We start from the raw sequence: 24,153 nt of genomic DNA, 5'->3' as shown, positions 1-24,153 counted from the left end.
GTACTCATATTCTTTCCAAATTTCTGGTAGTTTTTCTTTATTTGCTAAGAGCATAATTAATTGAATATAATGAATGATTTAATATTGAAAGTGTGGAATAAAAAACATCTATGTTATATTTATATATATGTGCACACACGTTCATACACACAAATGATTTGTGAAATAATTTCTTTGACATCCAATCAAAAAGCAGTTTATCAACTTAGCTGATTTGGCTAAGTCTTTACCTCCACAATCTCAGCATTACATCTTTTTAAAGAATAGTGATTCAAACAATTACTGTGTTATTGAGTTCTCGTGTTCACAGCCAACTTTATATAGAAATCCTGTAATTAATATGCTTCCTCTAAGAATTTTTTTGATGATCTCAAAAGACCCATCTCTGCAGATTGCATGTGGAGCTCTGCATAGGGGTTTGAAAGAAATGGGCCCAGTGCCCAGAAGAATTGGGCCCTCCTCCATCAGTGGGCAAAAATAAAATAATTAACAGTGAAAACGAGGCCATGGTAAAGAAGTATCTTACAAACAGAAATACGGTGAGACAGAAGATGAAAAGTTTTCCAAGAAAGGTCTGCAGATGGGGCTCATGAACCAAGGAGAACTTCCCCCAGAGGAAAATGGAAAAAGTATGGGAATCAGATGTTAACATGGCGCATACTCTGTGCTTCTGATTTAATAGTATGGGGATTTGTTTGTCTCAGTTAAATTTGACTGTCCCTGTTAATTGAGCTAGAGAAATGTAAATTAGTACCTTTTATGATTTTTTTTTTACTGCTTTCAGATATAAAGAGAAATTGTTACCTTCCATTTTTATTTGCCTAACTTTGTTTTTGTTTTTTGCTGTCTCTGCTTTGCAGAGGCTTTTTCCCTGACAAGATCTTTCAGTTTCATCTGTCATGATAAAAACTTTCTGTCAACTCTTTTAGAGTCAGAAGGAAGAAATTAAGGGGATAAAGGAAATTTCATGTTTTGCAGAGAACAGTAGTAGCACTCCTAATCAGGGCTAAGTTGAAGGAAAATATTGATTTTGAAACTTGTTTTCAATTGTGTTTTTCCAAATGATGGAAGATAGCTAATTATTCAGAATTATGACAAGTGCAGTACTAGGATTAACTACACTGGCCTCCCCAAAAGTCTACATGTATTTGACTTGATTAAATGTGTTTGATCTTCAATAATATCATGTAACTGGCCTCAGCAGGTATAAGCTCATCTGGAGAATGAGCCTTTTATTCAAACTTGAGGTCAAGTTAAGAGAAACATTTCAGAGCATGATACAAAATCTTCATCCTTTCCTTTTTGGAAAATCATTGCCAGACTGTGAAGAAAGCTGTCACTTACACTGTAATTCTGGAACAAATCTGTGAGTTTGAGTTCCTTAGAAAGGTGATCTTTAAGATTCAGTAGATTTTAATTTTGAACTGAATTTTCCAGCATCGGATAAAACACAGGAGAACTTTAATTGTATCTGTTTGTTACCGGATAGTGTATAAAGTCCTTATTGTTATGAAAAATAATACATTTTGTTTTATTCATTTGCTCAAGGAAATCCAAAATTTTGCAAAATTTTGAAGTTGTTTAATCTGATTTGTATTATCAAAATAATTCTTGTACTGAACAGAAAAGAAACATGCTGAATTGAACAAAATTTTCATGTGTTTCGTCTATATTGGGGTTCTATAGCCACATGTCTACATGTAGTCCACATGAACGTTAAACATTTTCCTTTGTAACTACTTAAAAAATATTTTTTTAATTGAAATCATACTTGATTCAGAAAGATGACCTGGATACTCCATACTAAAAAAGAAAGAAAAAAATGTTTTAAAATAGGTTAAAAGAGCTTTTGATTAGTCTTTGTGCTATGGTAAAGGAAATAAAATTAATGAAATCTGGCCATTAGTTTTAAAAGCCTAAGAATTTGTATGATGCAGTTTCAGATTCACTTCTTGTATAGCTGATTCATTTTGTTTTCATTGCATATGAAAAATATTTGAAGCTGTTTAACTGGATTATTTAGTGCAAATGATCAAAGAAACTTTAATTTCTGCTTTCCATTAAGGATTTTTCTGTGCTGATTTGTGCTATAAGCTGTATATACCCACATGCATTTCATTTAAGTGAATCATGGACTTTGTGCATATAATCCTCCCAGAATTCTTACTATGTTAATCTTGAGTTCTTCATAAAGGTCACAATTTCCGTTAAGATGAACCTATGCCAGTACGTTTTAAAACTCACATGCTGTAACACTTCAGTGTGTTGCAGAAGTGGGAAGTCTACTTTTTTAGGATGGTGGTTACTCTGTCATATACACTTCCCTTTAATTTTGGCGACTTGATTTGTACTGGATACTTTTATTATTTATGGGAATGCTTGCCTTCTAGAGTAAAACTCTTTACGTGCTGAAAGGAAATTAAGGAGGTTTGGCTCTTTTACTCCATTATTGCAATTAAGAATTTAGCATCATCCGTGCCAAAGGACGAAAGTGGTTCATTTGCCCTAGGGGAGCAGGACAGTGATAAGATGATTTTTCGTCAAGGATCATTGGGTCGTAATTAAGTTACATTCATGGCTATTGCTTTTTGAAGGATGATTGGTAAATGACAGGCTTCATGTGCTTAGTACGGACAGTGTTCAGTAGGGTTTTTTCTCCCTCTGTCAGAAAATCCTGTTGAGCCTGATAATGTAAATGTGGCATTTTATTCTGAACAAAAGAGCAGGGAAATGAGCTATCTTGTCTAATCATTCAGTTGTTTAACACCGACTTCCAGTTTAGACTCAATTGGCTGGAAAGCACTTGACATGTGAAGTTAGTGCTGTTCCGAACGCATGTTTGAGTAAATTTTAAAGTAAGTGACAGCTAAATTGTACCTAGGGAAATTACAAAGCCTTCAACACAGTTAATTTTTTGGGGAGGATTAGTTGTAATTGCAACACCAGTCTCCTTGAAGATTCCTCATTTATAGATGATGAACAGAAAAAAAAAACATTGAGCTCTTTCAGGGACTGGTTCTCTTAACAGAATAATTTTTGCAAAGTCTGTGATTTCTCCTGGAATGATTTCTTTCCACACTGAACATCTGCTTAAGATTTATAGAATAGTCGGAGTTTAAGAGTGTTAAGGTGTTCTCCCCCCCCTGTTTTGAACTCCCCCCCCCCCCCCCCCCTCCACGACCTTCTTTTCTCTAGTGATTTCAGATTTTGAGAGCTTTTCAGTCAGTAAGCTCTTTAGGTAAATTGCCACTTCACCAGCACTTTATGCATAATGTTGAAGCACTTTATTCCAATTAAAAAAAATCAATATTTGTCATTTAAAATTTTGATTAAATTAAGTATACTCTCTGAATTGGAAGTTATGGGTAAGCAGGCTAAGTTTAAAGCTATCAATAGGTAAATAGATAGTTATCACTGGTTGTTCCTGTTCTAACGGTTAGTTCAAGTTTGTATGAAACACATTTGTGATTTTTAGTTTATTTATAAAGAAATTTGAGTTAGGAGGGCTTTGTTTTCTGGTATCATTATAAGATCTTTGTTCCATTCTACTTTTATTTCATCAGCTTGTAGAATTTTTATTAAAGTCATATTGAGTTAATTTGTATCAGTCACAAATACTTTTAAATGATTGCTTACTTTTTATTAGCATATATTTTATTTATGAAGATTATGTATATCACTGAAATACTTTGAGGGGTGTCTAGTCATCGAAAATATAGTGGATTTTCTGAGAGATAATATGTTAGAGTTGGTTTTCACTTAGTATTGTTTGAGGTTTCTGAAAGCAGTGGCTAAATTTTTATTTCTATTTTAGAGTAGAGTTTTAAATCAGTTCTAGTGTTTTAAAACATACAGAAGAAAGCAAAGTCATTTTAGGATATAGAATTACACTGATTGATTAAATCTTCCCCCACGTTTGGGTGTAAAGCAGTTTCAACCTTTTTCCATTTGATATTTTGCTGCACTTACTGATGTAATCCTGCCTAATACAGGTAGTAGTCATGTGATGGTTTTCTCTGCTAGTGTGAAACATTTGAGGTGATGAACCTACTAAGCTGAAATTCATAGAACCTCACATTAGAGTATTAGAACTGAGAGGAGACCCAAAGATCTTTGAGTTCAACTGTTGTGATAATCTACTTTTTATCACCACTTCTTGAAATGTGTCACATTGTTATAGCCAAGCTGCATGTAGTACTTATCACTTAGGATTGAAATTCAAAAGTCCTATGAGTATACAACTATTTTAGCAATGTCAGTTTTAGATACTTTCTCATATTTTTAATATCCATAACCAGAATTTTCAGGCTTAAATAGGAAAGATTAATGATGGCATCAAATTATATGAGGAATGGACATTTTTGTCTCTTTCTTAAGGTTACATGATCCAGCCAAACGTTAAGTCAGAATGTAAATAGGAATGGAAAAGAAATGACTAGTCATAAGTTATTTCTATCATCAGTAGGTATGAAATGTTTCATTACAGATTTTTAATTCATTTTGTTGGCAACCTAGGATCAGTGACATTGTCATTTAAAATTACTAACAAATATATATGAATTGTTTCCATTTTGCTATCCTTGTCTTTTCTGTTGTTGTTCCGAGCGTGTGTAATCTTCAGAAGCATATATTTGGAGACCAAAGACTATTAGTGTGTCTCTTTGATTGACCGAACAGTTATTCATTCATTTATTGATAGCTTTGACCTAATATAGGGAAAATACAGTTGAGATACAATACTATTCTAGTTTGGGAATTGACCTGAAAAAGCAAATCATCCTGCCTTTTAAAAATCCGTTATGTGTTAGTTTTTCTTTTGAAAGTATTTTGGTAGTTTTTCCCTTAAATGGGATTGTGGAAAGGTAATAACTGAACTTGTATCTGAAGCAAAGGAAAATACTGATTATATAAAGCTGTATATCCTATGTGGTAGCTTCTGTAGCATTTCCCTTGTATGACAGTAATCTAGCTTGCAGCATCTACTTGCAGTTTTGAAATTAACCTGTAATTTAGTCTTCACCCCAAATGACAAAAATTCAAATGACTCTGTGGGGTACCAGAAGATGCACTGTAAACAGGGCTCAGTAAGGGGATGAGGTGGAGTTCCTTTCTGATCGGCTCATTTTCACTGTGTCAGTATTATTGCAGTAAAATTAACGCTTCTTCATGGTATTGTACTTTTTAGTACAGTTTAAAATCTTAATCTGGATAAAATAGTAATTCAATCTAGGGCAACATAACATTTGTATAATGAACCAAAATGTTAGGGCTTCAGTGGAAAATTCTAAAAGGCTTCTCTTCCTTTCAAAAACTGTTGCACGTGTGAGAGAAATGTGTTTTCTCCACAAAGATTATCACCAGCTATACTTTTTGATCCATACCTGTAACCATGTTTGTTTGTTTTCTAAGTACATTTTGTACTTTCTTTTAAAAAATCTTTTAAATTTATTATTCCAAATTATATCACCTTATTAGGTTAAACATTGCTTTTTAATAGAGCATAATGTATAATTAGATGTACTCTGAAAGGGGGAATCCAGTGACCTGATGGCAGTACCTTCCTAGGGGCCTGAGGCTAATCAGTCAGTCTCTAGATGCCTTAGTTTCCTCATCTATTTAAAAATAAAGGAAAGGGGCAGGTAGACATGGATCACATTATCTAAACAGCTTTCCCAAGGTCTTAATAACTTCTTATACTGTTGTTTCCCAAAGGATAAAATAGGTTTTGAGGACCCACAAGAATGTATTTCCTTACTCTTTATTTAATAAATAACTTAATGAAAATATCTTTTTACTTTAATTAATTACACACCTAGTATGAGTCCTGAAGTTATTTCCTCCTTATCTGGAGAGACAGCAGTTTGGAAATTATGGTGAGAAAGGTGAAAGTGCTTGAGAAGTTCTTGATGACCATTGATGCACATTTAGTAAAGTTTCCCAAATCTGATTATTGAGAACCATAAACTTAAGTGGTTGGAAAAAGTATTTGACAATAGTCCTTGTTTTTAGAAATAATGCATTCTTATAGCAACTTCTATATAATATGAGAAAATGCCTTCATCTTTTGGACTCTTAATTAAAAATGCCATTTAGCAAGTGAAATAATAAAAGGTGAAGCAGAGGAAACAAGGAGCCACTGATGATGTCTGTACTCTGAACATTGATTTTTATATAAGGATTATTTCTTTTTTTCCATTTTGGCTTTGTGGTAGTCTACTCAAGTAAAAGCTGCCTGTGTACTTTTAGACTTGTCATTGTGTATCTCTCAGATTAATTATATATATTTTTTTCATTGTTAATATTTTGTTGTTTCCAAGGGATGACTTACCTGCTGCTCTTGAAAGCACCATTGACTGCTATAAAAAGTATAAAATCCTGCCAAGGATTCATGATGTCTTGTGTAAGCTGATAGAGAAAGGCGAGACTGAGCTAATTCAGAAAGGTTAGTTATCTTCTAATATCTTAGGGTTATTAGTCTTTTTTTTTTCTCCTCTTTCTTGCTTGTGTAATCTTAATGTGTTGCTATGAGGAGAAAATTTAACAGGAAGACAAGCACATCCAGAGAAATTTTGTTGCGCTTCTGAGTTGAAGAGAAAAATATCAGGTAAATTTTTTTTAATATTACAGATGTCCTTGTTTTAGTAACTGTTCATTTTGAAAAGTTGCCCTTTGTTATTTTTTTTGCTCCACTTCTTGATGATTTTCATCCAATCTCACCATTTCTCTTTAAAGCTAGTCATAGGTGCTTAATGTCATAAATATATGCTGTTAGGTAAAGAATGTGACAGAAAATTGTTTCATATAGCTATAAGCTTTAAGTTATTCTGAATATTTATTTTTAAAGTTTTCTGATATTTGTTCAGAATTCTTCAAGTGATACTGTGTTACTCTATATTTTTTCTTCTAATATATTTTCTTCTTTCCTCTCTAGCAATGGACTTTGTGAGCCAAGAACAGGGTGAAATGACTATGCTCTATGATCTCTTCTTTGCCTTCCTACAAACAGGAAATTACAAAGAGGCCAAGAAGATCATTGAGGTATGATGTTAACTACAGTATTCTAATTGTACAGCTATTTAGACTCTTAATTAGAATATGTTTAAAAACTTTAGCCTTTAATTACACTTTTCTTTGATTCACGTTAATATAATTCAGTCCCAATAATGTGGGGTGAGGGGGGGAGACTTGGCCAGCTTCTTTATTGTATGTAATTACAGTTCAGAAAAGGCAGCCTGGTTGTATATTGAATTTGTTTCTTCACTTTGTTAAATTCACTGTTATATATCAAAATGACATTTGCATATTAAATCTTGGATTGTGGAACAATTAAATTAAACTGGCATTCCTGGGTGTAAAGTTGCTAATCCTCTTTGCCAAGGAATTCTTTGTTCTTAAAAGCAGTGGAATTTAATTTGCTGCAGACCATGCTCAGATTTATTTGTAATGCTTGTCTACAAGTTAATCAGCCAAACAAGTGCTGTCTGCAACTGTTTGGCATTTAATTTAAAATTTCTTCTTTTTTTTTTTTTTCACTATGGTAAGCAGCTTATGGGAAATGGTAGGTGACAAACCTGGGCTATTTAGGATTAGTATATTTTATCTAGGCTTGATTGAAATTTTGCTTACTGAAATTGATAAGTCAAAGGGCAACTATGAAGTCGTCCAAATTGTGATTAATTTCAGTATTAAAACAGCCTTGTGTCCCCTAAAAAATCATTTCATAGAAGATGGACACATCATCTTAGATATTGCTTAATGTGTGTAAAGTAAACTTGTAAATATATCAGTCATCATGTTTCTCTCAGATATACCTTATTGCTAGCAAGCAGTCTTTCCCAAAAGTGCCCATGGTGTATGTCCCATGATGGATGAGACAGAGAGGTAGTATTTGGCCTCCTTGCTTTTATGTTGATGACTGCATATAATGGATTTGAAAATATAGACACACAACCCAGAAAATTATTAGTTTCTCTTGACATTTTTCAGAGAAGAGAAACGTCTAGTATGAAAAAGGACTGTGAAGTTAATTCAGAACTTTCTTCTTTTTTTCTCTTTAATCCAGTCTGTCCTTCTAGCAGAGGGAAGTAGGGTGTACTGTCTCGGACAGGTGCCTTTGTAGCTCAAGTAGTTCATTTGTATTTTCTAGGAAATGGTATAAATTCTCTCACTTGAAAGTGCACAGTGTAGGTATCTGAACATGAGGGGAGCTCTCTGCCTGTTGAGTTCTGCTACTCTGTATGCATGTTCTCAATATAGTAAGGCACTGATCAGAGCAGAAATAAAATTCAGGTGTTCAGACAATAGCGATTAGAGGTTCTACAGCAGGAAAGCAGATGCCTCTCTGTGTAATAAGCAAGACATAATAGGAAGAGCAAAAGGCTTAAGAGTGGGTTCTCCTTTTGTCATCTACTTCCTATTGTGATAAAGAATAAGTTACTAAACCTTTTTAAGCTTCCTCATCTGTAAAAGGGAATATAGTATCTTTAAGATTCAATCACATAATTTAGTATGTAAAGCAGCTTGCATGTTTCTTGGATTATGGTAATAATCAATAATATTAATTTTCTTTGCCCCTTAAAGGTAGAGACTCTGTTGTCTTCTTCACCTCACATAATTCACAAAATTATGCTTAGTGTAAGGTATATGCTTGTCACATGAATAGGCATGAGAGGCTGCCTCTTAATTACTTAAGGTTTTGCCAGTGTACAACAGTTCATTGAGTGTAATCGTTTAGGAATGGCTGTATACTGATGGCAGAATTTTTATAGTGAAAGTGTATAGAACTGCTTCAAGGATAAAGAATAGCTTTACAGAATCCTTCTGCAATACCCTAGGGTAGGACAGCAAGGTATGCAATATATGGAAATATTTGAGGCACATTTTTAGTTTTTTTTTCTTAATGGTTAGTCGGAATTGAATTAAAGTAGGAACTTGAATTTTTTTTTTTAACTTTTTATTTTGTATTAGAGTATAGCCAGTTAACAAACAGTGTTATCAGAGTTTCAGATGAACCACAAAGGGACTCAGCCATATATATATACATATATCCATTCTCCCTCAAATTCCCCCTCCCATCCAGGCTGCCACTTAACAGAGTGGCAGAGTTCCATGTGGTATTCAATAGGTACTTGCTGGTTATCCATTTTAAATATAGTCGTGTGTACATGTCCATCCCAAATTCCCTAACTATCCCTTTTCCCTATTCTCCCCACCCCCCAACCCCCAACAACAACCATAAGCTTGTTCTTGAAGTCTGTGAGTCTGTTTCTGTTTTTTGAGTTCATTTGTATCATTTCTTTTTAGAGTCCACATATAAGGGATGTCATATGTATTTCTCCTCCTCTGTCTGACTTACTTCACTCAATATGGCACTCTCTAGGTCTATCCCATGTTGCCACAGATGGCATTTTTCATTCTTTTTAATCACAGAGTAATATTCCATTGTATATATGTTCCACATCTTCTTTATCCGTTCCTCTGTCGATGGACATTTAGTTTGCTTCCATGTCTTAGCTATTGTAAGCAGTGCTGCAATGAACACTGGGGTGCATGTATCCATTTGGACCATGTTTTTCTTCAGATACATGCCCAGGAGTGGGATTGCATGGTCATTTGGTAACTCAATTTTTATCTTTCTAAGGAACCTCCGTACTGTTCTTCATAGTTACTTCATAGTACCAATTTACATTCTCACCGGCAGTGTAGGAGGGGGAACTCGATTTTTTGACTATTAAAATTCAAGGCCAGGAGTTCTCCTTTGTGATTTTCTAAGGATTATTGAAAATCTTAAAAGTAATGAATATTAATAAACTAGGACAGTACCAGCACATGAAAGAACATAATAAATACTGAACAACATTTTTATCATTCCTCAAAATACAACAGTGTGTTATCCATGGGTAGATTCACTAGGGTTAAATTTCCAAAGCAAAATATACAATAAAGCTTCTTTGTATCCTCAGCACTGTGGGAGATAAGATAAGCCAGTCAACCAGTGATAAAAATGCTCTCATTAAATGAAGACCAAGGCAAGATTTGGTGTATTATATGACCTAAATGAGTTGGTTTACTTATATCATAAATGTATTATGTTTTAACATAGTTTTATATTTCTAACCATTGTTTTTTGCAGTAGAGTGGAATTATATCTGGTATTTTGATATACACTTTTCTGTATTTTCTTGAGTTTTCAGTAGTGAGGATATATATATATTCTTATTCTATATATATTCAGAAAGAGTGTTGTTTTCTTCTAAAAGAAAGGCTAAGAGAGAGAAAAGTAAATCAGACCTAGATTGATTCTCAAGGAATTAATGTGAAGCTTCTTGAATACAAGATTAATACATGAAGATAACATCTGTATTAGACTGACAACTATTAACTGCTATAAGAAAAATATAAATGGTTTTGAGAGTTCAAGAGAGAAACTTACTCTTAATGTAGGAACTTAGGTGACTTTACTGATAACTGGGTTTAGGGTGTGGGTTGATGGATGTGGTAGTACTCTCCACATTGGGGAGTTTGATGGGGTTGGAAGTGTATTAAAGGTATCAGGGGTAGAGCAAAGTAGAAAAGGGAAATCTCTGAACAGTTCCTTTTTTCCTCCAACTTCATTGAGATATTAGTAACACTCAACATTGTATAACTTTGCAGTGTACACCCTGTTGGTTTGATATGCTTATATATTACAAAATGATTAGCATAGTAGTGTTATTTAATAGCTCCGTTACCTCATGTCATAATTACCCTTTCTGTGGTGAGAACATTTAAGATCTGTTTTTAGCAACATTCAAATATATGAGAGTGTGTGTGTGTACATAAGCTGTATTATTAGGTATAATTGCGATGTTGTGTGTTAGATCTCCAGAACCTATTCATTTTAGAATTGGAAGTTTGTACTGTTTGACCATCATCTCCCTGTTCCCCCCCACCCCCGAGACCCTGGCAGCCACCATTTTATGCCCTGGTTTTAGGAGTTTGGCTTTTTAAGATTTCACATATAAGTGATAATCATAAAGTCTTCCCCTTTTTCTGACTTATTTTCCTTAGCATGATGCCTTCATGGTCCGTCTGTGTTGTCACAAATGGCAGGACTTCTATGTGCGTGAGTGTATGTGTGTGTTGTGTGTCTGACTTAAGTCTTATAATTTTCAGTGTACAGATCTTTCATAGCCTTGGTTAAATTTATTCCTAGGGTTGGTTTTTTTAAAATCATTTTGATAATCTTGTGAATTAGGATTGTTTCAATATTTTTTTTTCAGATATTTTGTTCCTAGTGGATAGTAGTCAAACTGACTTCTTTATGTTGATTTTGCATCCTGCAACTTTACTGAATCCATTGATCAGTTCTAATAGTTTTTTGGTGGAGTCTTTAGTATTTTCTACATATAAGATCTTGTCATCTGCAAACAAAGCCAGTTTTATTTTTTTCCTGATTTCCTAAATAAATCTTTCATCCTGGGGTATAGGGTTTATAAGAAATAGCTTGTAAGGGTAGGTTGTTCCCAGAGACCCTTCAGTACCTGAATAAGCAGCTGAAGTTCATTCAGAAGACAGTGAATTCTCAGCAATGTTAGAAAGAAGTTTATACTAGAAGAAGGATGTGTGATAGATGAAAGGAGGTTTGGGACAGTAAGATTAATAGGATCTGAATTAGGATAGTGGCTTTAGGGATTTTCAGGACACTTTACTCAGTCATTTTAAATGATATGTAATAGTAGATATCTCAATGCTAGTGACCTTACTTAGCAGAAAGTATGATGGAGACTGGGAAAGATTGAAGGCAGGAGAAGGGGACAACAGAGGATGAGATGGTTGGATGGCATCACCGACTTGATGGACATGAGTTTGAGCAAGCTTTGGGAGTTGGTGAGGGACAGGGAAGCCCGGCGTGCTGCGGTCCATGGGGTTGCAAAGAGTCAGACACATCTGAGCTACTGAACTGACTGGTGGTGAATTAAGGGCTTCTCAGGTGACTCAGTGGTAAAGAATCTGCCTGCCAAGCAGGAGACATGGGAAGATCCACTGGAGAATGAAATGACAGTCCACTCTTGTATTCTTGCCTGGGAAATCCTGTGGACAGAGGAGCCTGGCAGGCTATGGTCCCTAGGATCGCAGAGTTGGACATGACTGAGCAACTAAACAACAATGATGAATTAACAGAGGCATAAGATCATCTAAGCTCTGACTTGAGATACATTGAGCTCTAACTTAGATCTGACAGCAGCACTTCCCATTATAAACCCTTATAAAGTTGGCATTGGCAGATTTCGTCACTTAAAACTGGGTAAAGTTGGGGAAAAAAAAGAAAACTGGGTAAAGTCCCTTAACTAAGGTGGTTGATAAAATTTGCCTGGTTTCTAAAATTTGCGTGGCTTCCCAGCATGATCAGTTTCTCCTCAACTTCTCTCTCCCTTCCTTCCTTCAATAAACGATTATGGATCACATCTTACAATCTGTCCTAAAGATAGACTTTAGAAAGATGAAAGTGCAGTAATTGTTTTATTGTAACAGAACGTGCTATAAAAGTATCTATTTCAGGCTAGATGTTTTTGAGAAAGTTATGTTTGGGATGAGAACTAAAGGATGAACTAGGAGCAAGGCATGTAATGAGTGGAAGCAAAAACATCTCACTTAGAGGACACTACCTGTGCAGAGGCCCCAGAGCAGGACAGGACTTCTCTGTCCCTGTCCTTTCTTCTAAGGCTCTGTCGGACAGCGCTGCTAAGACCACGTCTAGGAGTGTCTGGGACAGTGTTAAACTCTGAATGTTAGCTTCGTGCTCTGCTTTCTCTGTGATGTTCTTTCTTGTGTTGAAGTCAAACCCTTTTCTCTCTTCTTCAGTCTCATCCTCTGGAAGCTAACTGTCCCTCATTTCTTCCAGTATTCTTCTGGCACATTCTGGAATGAAATGTGCAACTGGGGAAATGTTCACAAATTATTTTGATACACTTAGAATATCAGATAAATACATTTGGTGTGTTGTATTTTGTCTTCCCAGTGATGATGGTCAACCTGATTGTTCCCCCTGTGTACGCTGTGTTGTGCTTTGTCTGCTTTGTCATTTCAGTCGTGTCCAGTTCTTTGCAGCCCCATGGACTGTAGCCCACGAGGCTCCTCTGTCCATGGGGATTCTCCAGGCAAGAATACTGGAGTGGGTTGCCATTCCCTTCTCCAGGGGATCCTCTGGGATCGAACCCAGGTCTCCCATTCTTTACTGTCTTGAACCACCAGGGAAGCCCATGAATACTGGAGTGGGTAGCCTATCCCTTCTCTAGGGGATCTTTCTAACCCAGGAATCAAACTGGGATCTCCTGCATTGCAGGCAGATTCTTTACCAGCTGAGCTACCAGGAAAACCCTCCCCCTATGTGTAGAGACAAGTAAAGCTTAACATGTGTTAGTGTTTAAAATACACCAAGTTTAAAGACTCTCATCTTGTCATCTACTCATCTAGTCATCTTTGTAGGTTTTCTGTCCTTTATTCAATGCATATTTCTTTTGTATATACTTGAAATTGAATCATATAGCTTACATAATACTTTCTTCACCCTACATCATTGTCTCTGCATTCTCTGAATGTCGATAAGAACTGTTCTGAAGCATTTTTAATGACTACATCATTCTTTTGTATAAGATGATTTGCCCATTCCTCTTCTGAGAAAATTTTTCACTATTGTAAGTAGTCCTCATAATTCACATCTTTACCTCCTAGCATATTTGTTTTTCAGATTGTTTACTTAGGATCACTTCTCAGAAGTGGATCATGTGTTGTTATTACCATTTTTAAGGCCCCTGATGCATAAAGACAAAAATTTTGTTGTGTGTTTATAGATACCTCTTTTATGGTTCATAGTAGCAAAGATTGGACTAAAACCCAGGCCTCCTGAGTTCTAGTATTCTAGTCCTATACTTCTTTTGTTACATATTATGATAAAATAGGGTGGTATTTCTTTGTTTAGAGAAAATGACTTCATTCTTTTAGTCAAGTTCATTCACCTCCCAGGAAAGAAGTGTTGTGGGCCATTTAAATAAATTAACACTGTTTAGATAATTCATTTTATGTTTTTAAGATTGCAGCTTACGTCCAGGGAGAGATGGTACAGACAAGTACAGAAAGTTAAATGATGACATGAAATGTTAAGTAACCATATTAAAAGTTTCTGTATAGAATTGTATCAGTTTTATTCTTAACCCTTTGAGCAGCTCAGTAATTATAGCCATGCTCTCAGGATACAAACACCAAGATGAGTAAGAGTCTACTTTAAACTTACTTAGCATTTCTTTCTCTAACCTTGTCTCTTGAGGTTCAAACCTAGATTACAAGCTTAGCAGTATAACCGATATTAGTAACATTTTAATACTTCTCAAATGATTTCCATGTACATCTTCATGTGAGCTTCACAGAACAACTCTGAGGAGTAATTTGGGTGGTGAAACTTAAGTTCAGGGTATGAGTGTGGAGGTTATTTAGTTAGTAGTTGTCATGGACTTGGAGATTGCATCCTGATTTCAGATTTTTCTGTTGGTTCCCTTACACCATTTCTGCCTCTGCTTCCATGATCTCTCTTTTTAAAAAATTGAGATAAGATATAATGTTTCATTAAGTTTAAGGTGTTGGACCTGTTGATTTGATATATTTATATATTCAATATGGGGCTTCCCTGATGGCTCAGATGGTACAGAATCTGCCTTCTATGCAGGAGACTCGGGTACAATCCCTGGGTCAGGAAAATCCCTTAAACTAGGGAATGGCAGCCCACTCCAGTATTCTTTCCTGGGGAATTCTATGGACAGAGAAGTCTCGTGGGCTACAATCCGTGGGATCTCAAACAATCAGACACGAGTGAGCAACTGACACTTCACTTTCACTTTCTTTTTCATGTATGCAATTCACCCTCCATGATCTCTCAACCTTTAATATCCGAACCACCAAAACAACTTAGAATTTCTCCAGAATTTCTCTTTCTTGAATTTTCCCTCTCTCTTTCTCTGCTATTACTCTTCCATAACATTTCAGCCAGATTAAATTTGCTGTCTTCTCAGGGGACAAATCCCTTCTTTTTATGACTTTGCCTTTAGGACCAAAATTTTGGATTATAGCAGTCTCCCAACCTTTGTTCCTTCTTCCTTTGTTTTTTAACAGATCAGATTCAGGGCTTTATTCTCATTTGCCTGCCTTAATAAGCCAAAATGGATCTCATATATAAAGAAGGGGTTTTAGAACTAGTTCCCCCACTGTGTACACGTGTGTGCTCAGTCGTGTTTGACTTTTGCAACCCCATGGATTGCAGCCCGCCAGTCTCCTCTGTCCATGGCATTTCCCGGGCAAGAATACTGGAGTGGGTTGCCGTTTCCTTCTCCAGCTCCCCCGCTTCTGTCCCCCAAATGTCAGGAGATGTCAGTTCTCATGCCAGTTTATACTCCCTTTCTCCCATGAGTTACTTAGTATCTTCTGTAACACCAGGATCATATTTAGTTAATGATAATTAGACTGTTGGTTTGACTTGCTCAGCCATATTTTCCTCCTTACTAGACATGGTCTTTAAGTCTGTCTCTGGAGAGTGTAGAGAAAGGACAATTGTTGAAAGTTTTAATAATTACCATGCTACCCTTTTACTCCTTACTGTTTTGGCTCTGGGGATTGATACTTGGGTTTTTTAACTGTCAAAAAACTGTTTTTGTTTGTCCCATCCTCCTCGTGCATTTGATTTTGTTCCTACTACTTCAGCTAGAGGATGTGAAGCCAGAGTGGTTGTTTTCCATTTCTGGCAGTAATGGTAACAAAACTTAGAACAGGTAAAAATCACTATTTTAGTTAAATTTAAAATGATTTCCTTTGAGGTGGAATTTGAAGTAGAAGAATCTTTATCTGTTTTCACTTCAAAATGATAATTATCAATATTAAACTTGATATCTGTTTCTACTAATATACATAGAAACCTGTTATGATAACAGCAAATTTATATCAGTGATATAAAAAAATTAATGAAAATTATTTTTTAAATTGGGATTACTTTTTTTTAATACAAGTGAACCTAGTTCTGAATTGCAGCTGCACAAAAGTGTGTTTTGAAGCACAGTAACCCCGGTGGAAACAAACATGCTGTTTGTTTGTTTGTTTAATTACAATAATTACTTTATCCTCACCGTCTATTAAATAGATTGTACATAGGAAAAACAGGAAAAATTAGAGTTGAGTTCATTGTTTTAATTAAGCTTTAACTGGTTTTGGATAAGTTATATTTAGCATCCCAATTAGAATTCTATTCTCCATGTCTTCATTACATTTTCTTTTCTTTTTTTTGTCTTTTGCTTTCAACTTACAGTGTTTAAAATTCAATAAGATGTTAAGAGATAAGCCAGAAATGTAGACTGTTATAGAAGCCAAGGAGATTTAGTTAACCTGACCTAGATGTTCTTTTGATGATTGAGATTCATTTGGGAAAACAGTCCTTAATTTCATAGTGAAGCATAGGAATATCTGCCGTATAAGTCAGTTGTCCTGCCAGTGACAGGCAGATTAATCGGCCACAAAAAGGAAGAGTTTGTCATGATGGTTGTGCTATTTAGATCATTGCCGTTTGGATGAGCAATAATATTGAAAATTGTAAGTGAATGTAGCCCTTACATTTTGTTCTAAAGAGGATTATCTAGTATTTTTTTCAAGGGCTTTTTGTGTACATTTGATGTTGGCTTCGTTTTCAGTGTAACACATGTGAAACAGAACAGATAATGTGAGAACATCCTTGAGTAGAAATTGTAGTGATGTTTGAGAATGTATATATGTCAACAGTTAATTTATTCCACATTTATTTCTTGTAACCCAAAATGTGGGTACTTGCACGGTTAGAATGAGAACACTTAATTTACAAACTTCTATACCAACTTTTCTGCCGTTCTACCAAAGCCCTGAGATGTTGGTTCTTGCGTCAGCTTTTAATTTAACATTGTACGATACTATATTAAGAAATAAAACATAATGAGGACTTAGAAATAAGAGATCAGATTTGAGGGTTGCTTGGTGTAGTCCACAAAACTGAGTAGAGAAAGCAGTAAAGGTGTGTCCTCTGGACTGGAGCTGCCAGGGTAGTGAGTACGTTGTTTTCTTATCATAATACTGTGATCATGTATTAAATAATGTAGTGTTTTCATAGGGAAGCCCTCATAGATGATGAAGATGCTATAGGTAGAGTGACAGATCCTTGAACTTACATGTGAAGTGGTTTGTTTTTTATTTCAGTATCCAAAATTGTAAAGTAGTTGTTTTGAAGCCAGAGTTATTGACTAATTATTAGTTATTCCTAACTGAGGCTATAACATACATCTCAATTATTGAAATAAACTAAGACTTTGAACTAACTGAGTACTTGGATTGCTTTTAGTACTTATCTCTTGAAACATTTAGTTTTTGATACTAAGCAAGCATGTGTGGTAATCACAATACTTTTCATCAGTAAGTTTTTCAAGGCATGTTTCTTTAAAAGCCATTGGTTTATCATTGTGATAATTATTGTCTATGTAACATATTAATAATTTTTGCTTTCTGAATCTATTGGGATCTCTATAAAGTGTGTGCGTGTGTCTAATTTGATATATTTTGGAGTTGATTTATTCCATCAGTTCAAGGTTTCTTCCTTTTTCAACTACAGAACACGTAGCCATTTTTAATAATTACAGATTTATGGAATTCAAGTTGACCTACAGAGTAGCATCTTGAAATAACCTGAATCTTCTAGACATTGGTTAAGTATAGGTTGTTCTAATCCTAAAGGTCCTTGATAACTGTGGGATTAAGTTATAGATATCTTTTAGTATATACATTTGGGAAGGAGGCAGCCAGGGTCATTAGAAGGAAAACTATCATTGAGGGAAAAGTAACATTTGGCTAAAGCCTTACCTTGTGTGCTGTATGATTATTTTATTTTACAGACTCCTATTTTATTTTACAGACTCCAGGCATTAGAGCTCGGCCTACAAGACTTCAATGGTTTTGTGATAGATGTATTGCAAATAATCAGGTTTGTGTTTAATTTCTGGTCTCCCTCACCTAAAACTGTGAGTAGAAAGCAAGTGTCCTCCATGTCCTGTGAGCATTTGGGGATTTCATGAGATATAGCTTTGGTTACCTTGGTTGTTTTCCAAATAAGCAATCACTTAATTCTGGTTCCTGCGGTCTACAGAATCCCTAAAAATAATAACATGGGCTCTGAAGATTTTAGCCAGCTTCATTCTACTTGTTGGTTTGAGCAGGGCTGACGTTGTTTCCTTGGCAGTTGAAATCTGCTTCGGTCCTTAGTGACCAGAGGAAATGCTTGATGGGAGCCCAGTGGAGTGTCTACTTCACTCCAGCCCAGATGCCTCTCACACCGTGCCAAGAAAAAACCACAGGGAAAGAGGAGTATAAAGTTGGGGTAGAAGAGTATTCCTGTTAACAGATATAGATATACTCAGTGAGTCCTCCACCCTCAAGATCTCTGAATTTTCCAAAATGCTCCTCCATGGAGGTTTTCATAACTAGAGAATTATTCATATGTATTCTTGTCTCCAAAGAATCCTTTAGCTCTTTAGTTTAAAATTGTTTTTAATTGTGATAAAATACATACGGCATCACATTTATCATTTTAATCATTCTTAACATGTATAGTTAGTGGCATTAAGTACAGTTGCATTCTTGTGCTCAGTCCTTTAACTTTTGAAGTAAAGTTAGCCTGCCCTTTGGGTAAAGCTGATTTGAAGGATTTTTCAACTGTGACTTGTCAACTATAAAATATATCCTTTATACAATCTAGATCCCTCTGTTAATCTTATTTTTAAGGTTGAAACTCTAGAAAAATTAGTGGAGCTGACACAGAAGCTATTTGAATGTGATAGAGACCAGCTATACTACAGTCTGCTAAAACTATATAGTAAGTAATATGACTCTTCCTCATGTTTTTATTTTGAGGCATTTATTCTGTGGAAGGCAGTGCCCGGAAAGGAACATCAGGCCCCGAGGAAGCTCCTGGGGGTTGTCACTTGTGGAGTCTTCCCCAGAGGCTCAAGTAGAGGCCAGATTGAATTTGTATCACAGAATGTTGTGTTGTTTCACTAGACATCCTACAGTCTTCCCTGACATTCTTACTGCAATAATGAGAAAGTGAGAAAACTCTTCATCAGAGCCACAGAATTTAATGGGAGTTTTTGAGGAGAAACTGCTCTTTTTTTTCCTTTTAATTTAAATTCTTTAGTAAATTTATCCGTCACTTCTATAAGTAATCATTGACATATTCATGTGTCTAGATATTTTTCCAGAAAAATGCATATTTATATAGACTCATTGTAAACGATTACTTTTCAAAATGTGATTGTATATTGTAAGATAGTTTTGACTCATTTCTATATTACAAACCTTCTTCTGCACTTTATCACCCACCAATGGCTATATTGAACAGACCTGTTAGAGTTTACTGAACTAGTCTACTGCTAGACGTGTGAATAGATTTTAGTTTTCCATCCTATAAAACACTACATTAGTTGTCTTTATACCTTAATCTTTGTTCATAACCTTAATTGTTTCCCTAAGCTGAATTTGTATTTGCACGAAGGGTTAAAAGTGATGGCCATTTTTGAAACTTGTGGTCTCTGTTAAACAGTTCTCTAGTATGTTTATGCAAGTTTACACATCTGGAACTGTTCAGTCTCTTAAGCTATTTTGTAGAGAGGAAAGATGGAATAGTCGGTGACCTTTCTTCCTTCCTTTCCTACATAAGATATTTGATCTCAATTTATTCTTTTTCCTTCACCAAACATAGACAGAAGTGAATAAGCTGATTGATTTGTCTTTTGAACTTGTATTTATTATCATTGGAGGCTTTGTCTTACATCTTGATGGTGTAAATTTTACATTTCATTCATTGGTTACATTGACATACAGTTCATATGTAATTCTTTTTTCTTTTTTTCATATGTAATTCTTAAAACTTTTTACTTGAATGATGATCAAATTCTGGCACCCAATGCTTAGAATTTTCAAACTTGGGTTTTAGGCATTTAGTCCTTAATTAGTGGATTATAACCTGTATTCAAGTGCTAATTCTCCCCACTCCCTCTGCTTTTTCTTATTTTGAAAGAATTCTTTCTTTCTTAAGTTCTAATTTTTTGCAAACTAAAAATACCATATGAGTTTCAACCTTTAAAGTCATCCCCGTAGAAGACTTTCATTCAGAAATATCTCTGAAGCCCACAGTGCTAGCGTTGAGGTAGGCACTGCAAATAGAAAACTGGTGTTCTTCAGAAGAGTTAGACCTGGACCAGGACTGACAATACCTTGGGGTGAAAAAAACAGCTGCAAGGATACATGAGGTACATCCAGGGAAGGATGAGAGGCAGCCAGCTTTACAGACTTCTTTTTTCTTCTGGAGCTGACCTTTTGCTGCTGTTTTTCTAGAAAGGGAGAAAAGAAAAAACAAGTTTTAAGTTCATCTTAAAATTTCCTTTAGGGATAAGCAGGAACTCTTACAAATAAACTCTGAGGTTTATTACCATTTTCTTTAATCCCCTCTATCTGTTCTGATGGATACCCCCTCCCAGCTCTGTGTTTGAGCCAATAGTCTGAGAAGCTCTCCTCTGCTCAGCCGAGGAGCCTCTGAGGGTGAGATAGCATGACAGCAGCCTCTCATGGGACTGGAAGCCAGAGGAATCATCATAGGGAAGTATATACTTTTTAACCCAGCTTCTGTCATGTTATGAATCAATAATGTGGTTGTGGTAACCCTAAACCTTTACTTTCTGAAGAAAAAGCAAGCTGTCTCCTCCTGCGTGTGACCACCCCCCCCCACCCTTTTGCCCTCTGACTTGGACCACTACTTAAATATGTTGAATAATTTATAAAGCACAATTTATTTGAAAGGGAACATGTAGTATGGAATGATATATGAATGTGGCCCTGTAACACATGAAAAGTCCAAACTGGATTTCTGAGAAAACAATTTGTTTGATGTATTGGAATTTTTTATGAACTCATTCTTTTTCATAATATAATTTTAGCCCTTGAAAGGAGTTCATTTAATTATTTCGGGGTATTTTTTTTTTTTTTTTTTTTTTTTTTTTTTTCGGGGTAAAAGAGCAGTTTTTGTTGTAAAGTAATTAGCCTCCAACTAATAAAAATAAATGGAAAAAAAAAGAGCAGTTTTGCTTGTTTATTTTAAAACAGTACCTTTCACACACATATACACACTTACTCTGTTGTGAATTACAGCATACTACAGAAACATGCACATGACAAAGATACATTGCTCCATGGTTTTGTAACACCCAGCCTCTATATAACCATAATGTAGGTTAAGGAATAAAAAATGTAACTCTTTTCATTCCTTTAAATACTAGCTCTACTAAACCAGCTTTCCTTTTCTACTTAATAATATGATGTTCATAGGTGATCTGTCACAGGAATCTGCCATAATTCAAACTTTAGTTCTCTCCTTTCTAATATATTTTGACTTTCCACTGTGATCATCTTGTGAAATTAGCTCCTAAGCCCTGCAACAAACGTTACATGAATGAAACAACTCCCTCACTTGCATATATATTATTTTAACATTTCTATAAGGAATTCTGTTATTTCTAAAGGACAGTTTTTTCTCCTTCTTACAGTTTTATTATATTCAAAACACTTCAGTTTCTTTACATATACAAAGAAGAGAATTTATTCTTTGTACATATAAGTACTCTCGCCAAAACTTGAGCTGCCTTACATTCATAATTTTGCAATAAAAATTCTTTGAATCTATTTTTAAAACCCCAACATTTAAAACATGAACATTTATGGGACTTCCCTAGTGGTCCAGTGGCTATGACTCCATGCTTTCAGGGAACTAAGATCCCATGTGCTGCATGGCGCAACTGGGGGGAGAAAGAAAACAGGAAAACCACCCTGAGTATTTATCCTAAGACATTATTTACAACTGTTTTCTTTACCTATGACCATTGACATTTCTTTTTCATGCTGTATTGTCTTCCCTCCTCCATTATTACACACATACAACATGAATGTATTCTAAATTACTGAAGGGTCAAGCCGATATAGCAGTATATAAAGCAAAATGTCAGATGTTGTGTCCACACAATACCTGAGTTAACTTGTCCATGGCCATCCTTCCAGATTACTCTCTCTACATTTGTATCCATGTATTGTTTTGCATATACACCTATTATTATTTTGATTGTATATGAAATAAATTCATAGGAAAAGATTCATAACTTGCTTTTTCTCCCTTTAGTTAACCAGTTTTAAGTGCTGGTATCCCTGGAACCTCCTAAGTTGATCATTAAACATTTTTTTTTAATGAATTTATGAACTTTTTGGTATACTTGTGTTTCATTTCCTTGCAGTCATCATTCTTTTTGGTGCCCAAATTTTCCCGTCTTTGGCCACTGGGAACCTCTTTACATCAGCTCCCTGTGTCATTTGACATATCCCATTAGTCTTTGATAGGTCTTTATTTTTAGGCCAAACAAGACCATCCCAGCTTATGTAGTGTAATTCCTGTCCAAACCTTACTTTAGAGAGGAATGATATTTAAGAGACCATAATCGGGTGATTGACACATGGAGAATTTAGAAATTACCCCCTTCTATCAGTAATACGTAAAAACTTGCCAACTTTATAATTAAAACTCTGAACTCTAGAAATCTTTTTCTCTTTGTTTAACACTATAGGAACCATGTGTGAAGTGCCAACTGTTGTTACGTGCTAGTCAGATGGCCCCGCGGTGGAGTCCCACAGCTATGTTCCTGTAAAATTCACTGATAGTGTCAAAAATTCCTTGGTTTTTATAGCTTAAGAGTTCTCAGATCATTTAGTAAATCAGTGCTCTTGTTCTTTAAAGGAGCCATGAGTTCTAGGAAAGTGATGAAATTACTGAGGCAGTGTCCATTCCCTGGTTACAGCCAAGTCTGTGGGCTGTTTGATTTTTCAGATAACAAATATGATTGTTGTTTTGGTTAAAGGAATTTAAAGCCCCCGAGGTATATTATGAAAGGCTTATTAGCCTTTCTGTGTCTTGGTGAGAGCATGGCTACAGATTTCGGCACTGACTAGTTTGATTGCCTCAAATTTTTGTTATATATTCTGTGATCCAGGTACGTTTCCAAGATAGAAAGTGCATATATCTCAGGTGTTTCATGCTGTATACACTGTGTAGTTCTCACCTGTGTTTTGAAATATTTTCTTGCTGGAAGCTGCTAGTCCATTTGAACAGGTGCCTCTCTGTTGTATTCTGTTCTACCGAAGTGAATTATCTTCCCACACTCCTTCCAGTCTGAAAGCATTGTACCTTCTCCATGCCTTCACTATCTGAAATAATAATTATTAGCTTAAAAAAAGTGCCTTAGCCGTTCTGTTCCCAGTGTGTGGAAACTGTGTCCTCCACAGTCCATAGTACCCTTTGGCATAAAACAGGAGTGGTCAACCTTTCCCTTTCTACAGAATTAAAGATTTGGGGGCTTGGGTTTTTGTTCTTATTTAAATAAACTAAAGTGTATTTGAGAACCTTTATATAAAGTTTTATATATTAACTTACTTGAAAAATTACTGTTGAATTTTACATTACATGACAACATTTTAATGAAGGAAAAGCATAATTAGCTTATGAGAATCTTGCTTTGAAAATTGATTGTAAATTTAGTAAGGATTTTATGTTAGGCTGATTTTATTATCAAAGTATATATAAAATCACTCTGAACTTCAGGTTAATTTCTACCATTTGGTTCACCTTTTAGTATATTCCATATGGAAACTTGGGCTGCCATCTTTGTGTGACTCCTAGGAAATTTTCTCCTTGTTTTCTTTTTCTTGCACGTTTCTGATGGAGTGTGAATGTGTTTTGTTTTTGTTCTTTGAGTTTTTTTACTTTGAAGAGTCAGTTATCGAAAAGCTTATTAGCTTTTCAATTTTAGAGTGGGAAGAAATCTAGGAAAATTTCATGTGTTTTAGTATTTTGATATTTTTGAGAAACATTGTTATGTTTTCTGGAACATTTCGTGTCCTGAAACAGACCCTCTTCCTGGAACTGACCATACACCATTGAGATATTTCTTATTCATATTTTCAAATTTTTAAAAGGCCACTTTTAAAACAATATCTCTTTGTGTGTAACAGGTGTATTAGTGTCAT

The 24,153-nt window shown here is 35.3% G+C and overlaps 1 protein-coding gene across 1 annotated transcript in view; it reads left to right on the top strand.

The window, feature by feature from the left end:
- The window catches only part of LRPPRC (leucine rich pentatricopeptide repeat containing), a 99,316-nt gene that overhangs the window by 47,701 nt on the left and 27,462 nt on the right, over positions 1 to 24,153 (top strand). Inside the window, exons 24-27 of the mRNA XM_020878071.2 lie at positions 6,318 to 6,442; positions 6,932 to 7,038; positions 17,951 to 18,019; positions 18,817 to 18,907. Of these exons, the coding sequence (XP_020733730.1) occupies positions 6,318 to 6,442; positions 6,932 to 7,038; positions 17,951 to 18,019; positions 18,817 to 18,907 (392 nt within the window). The remainder of the gene's footprint in view (positions 1 to 6,317; positions 6,443 to 6,931; positions 7,039 to 17,950; positions 18,020 to 18,816; positions 18,908 to 24,153) is intronic.

Source organism: Odocoileus virginianus, chromosome 2 (genome assembly GCF_023699985.2).
Source record: "Odocoileus virginianus isolate 20LAN1187 ecotype Illinois chromosome 2, Ovbor_1.2, whole genome shotgun sequence".
Taxonomy (NCBI): domain Eukaryota; kingdom Metazoa; phylum Chordata; class Mammalia; order Artiodactyla; family Cervidae; genus Odocoileus; species Odocoileus virginianus.
Note: the sequence above shows the minus strand (reverse complement) of the source record. Positions and strands in the feature narration are given on the sequence as shown.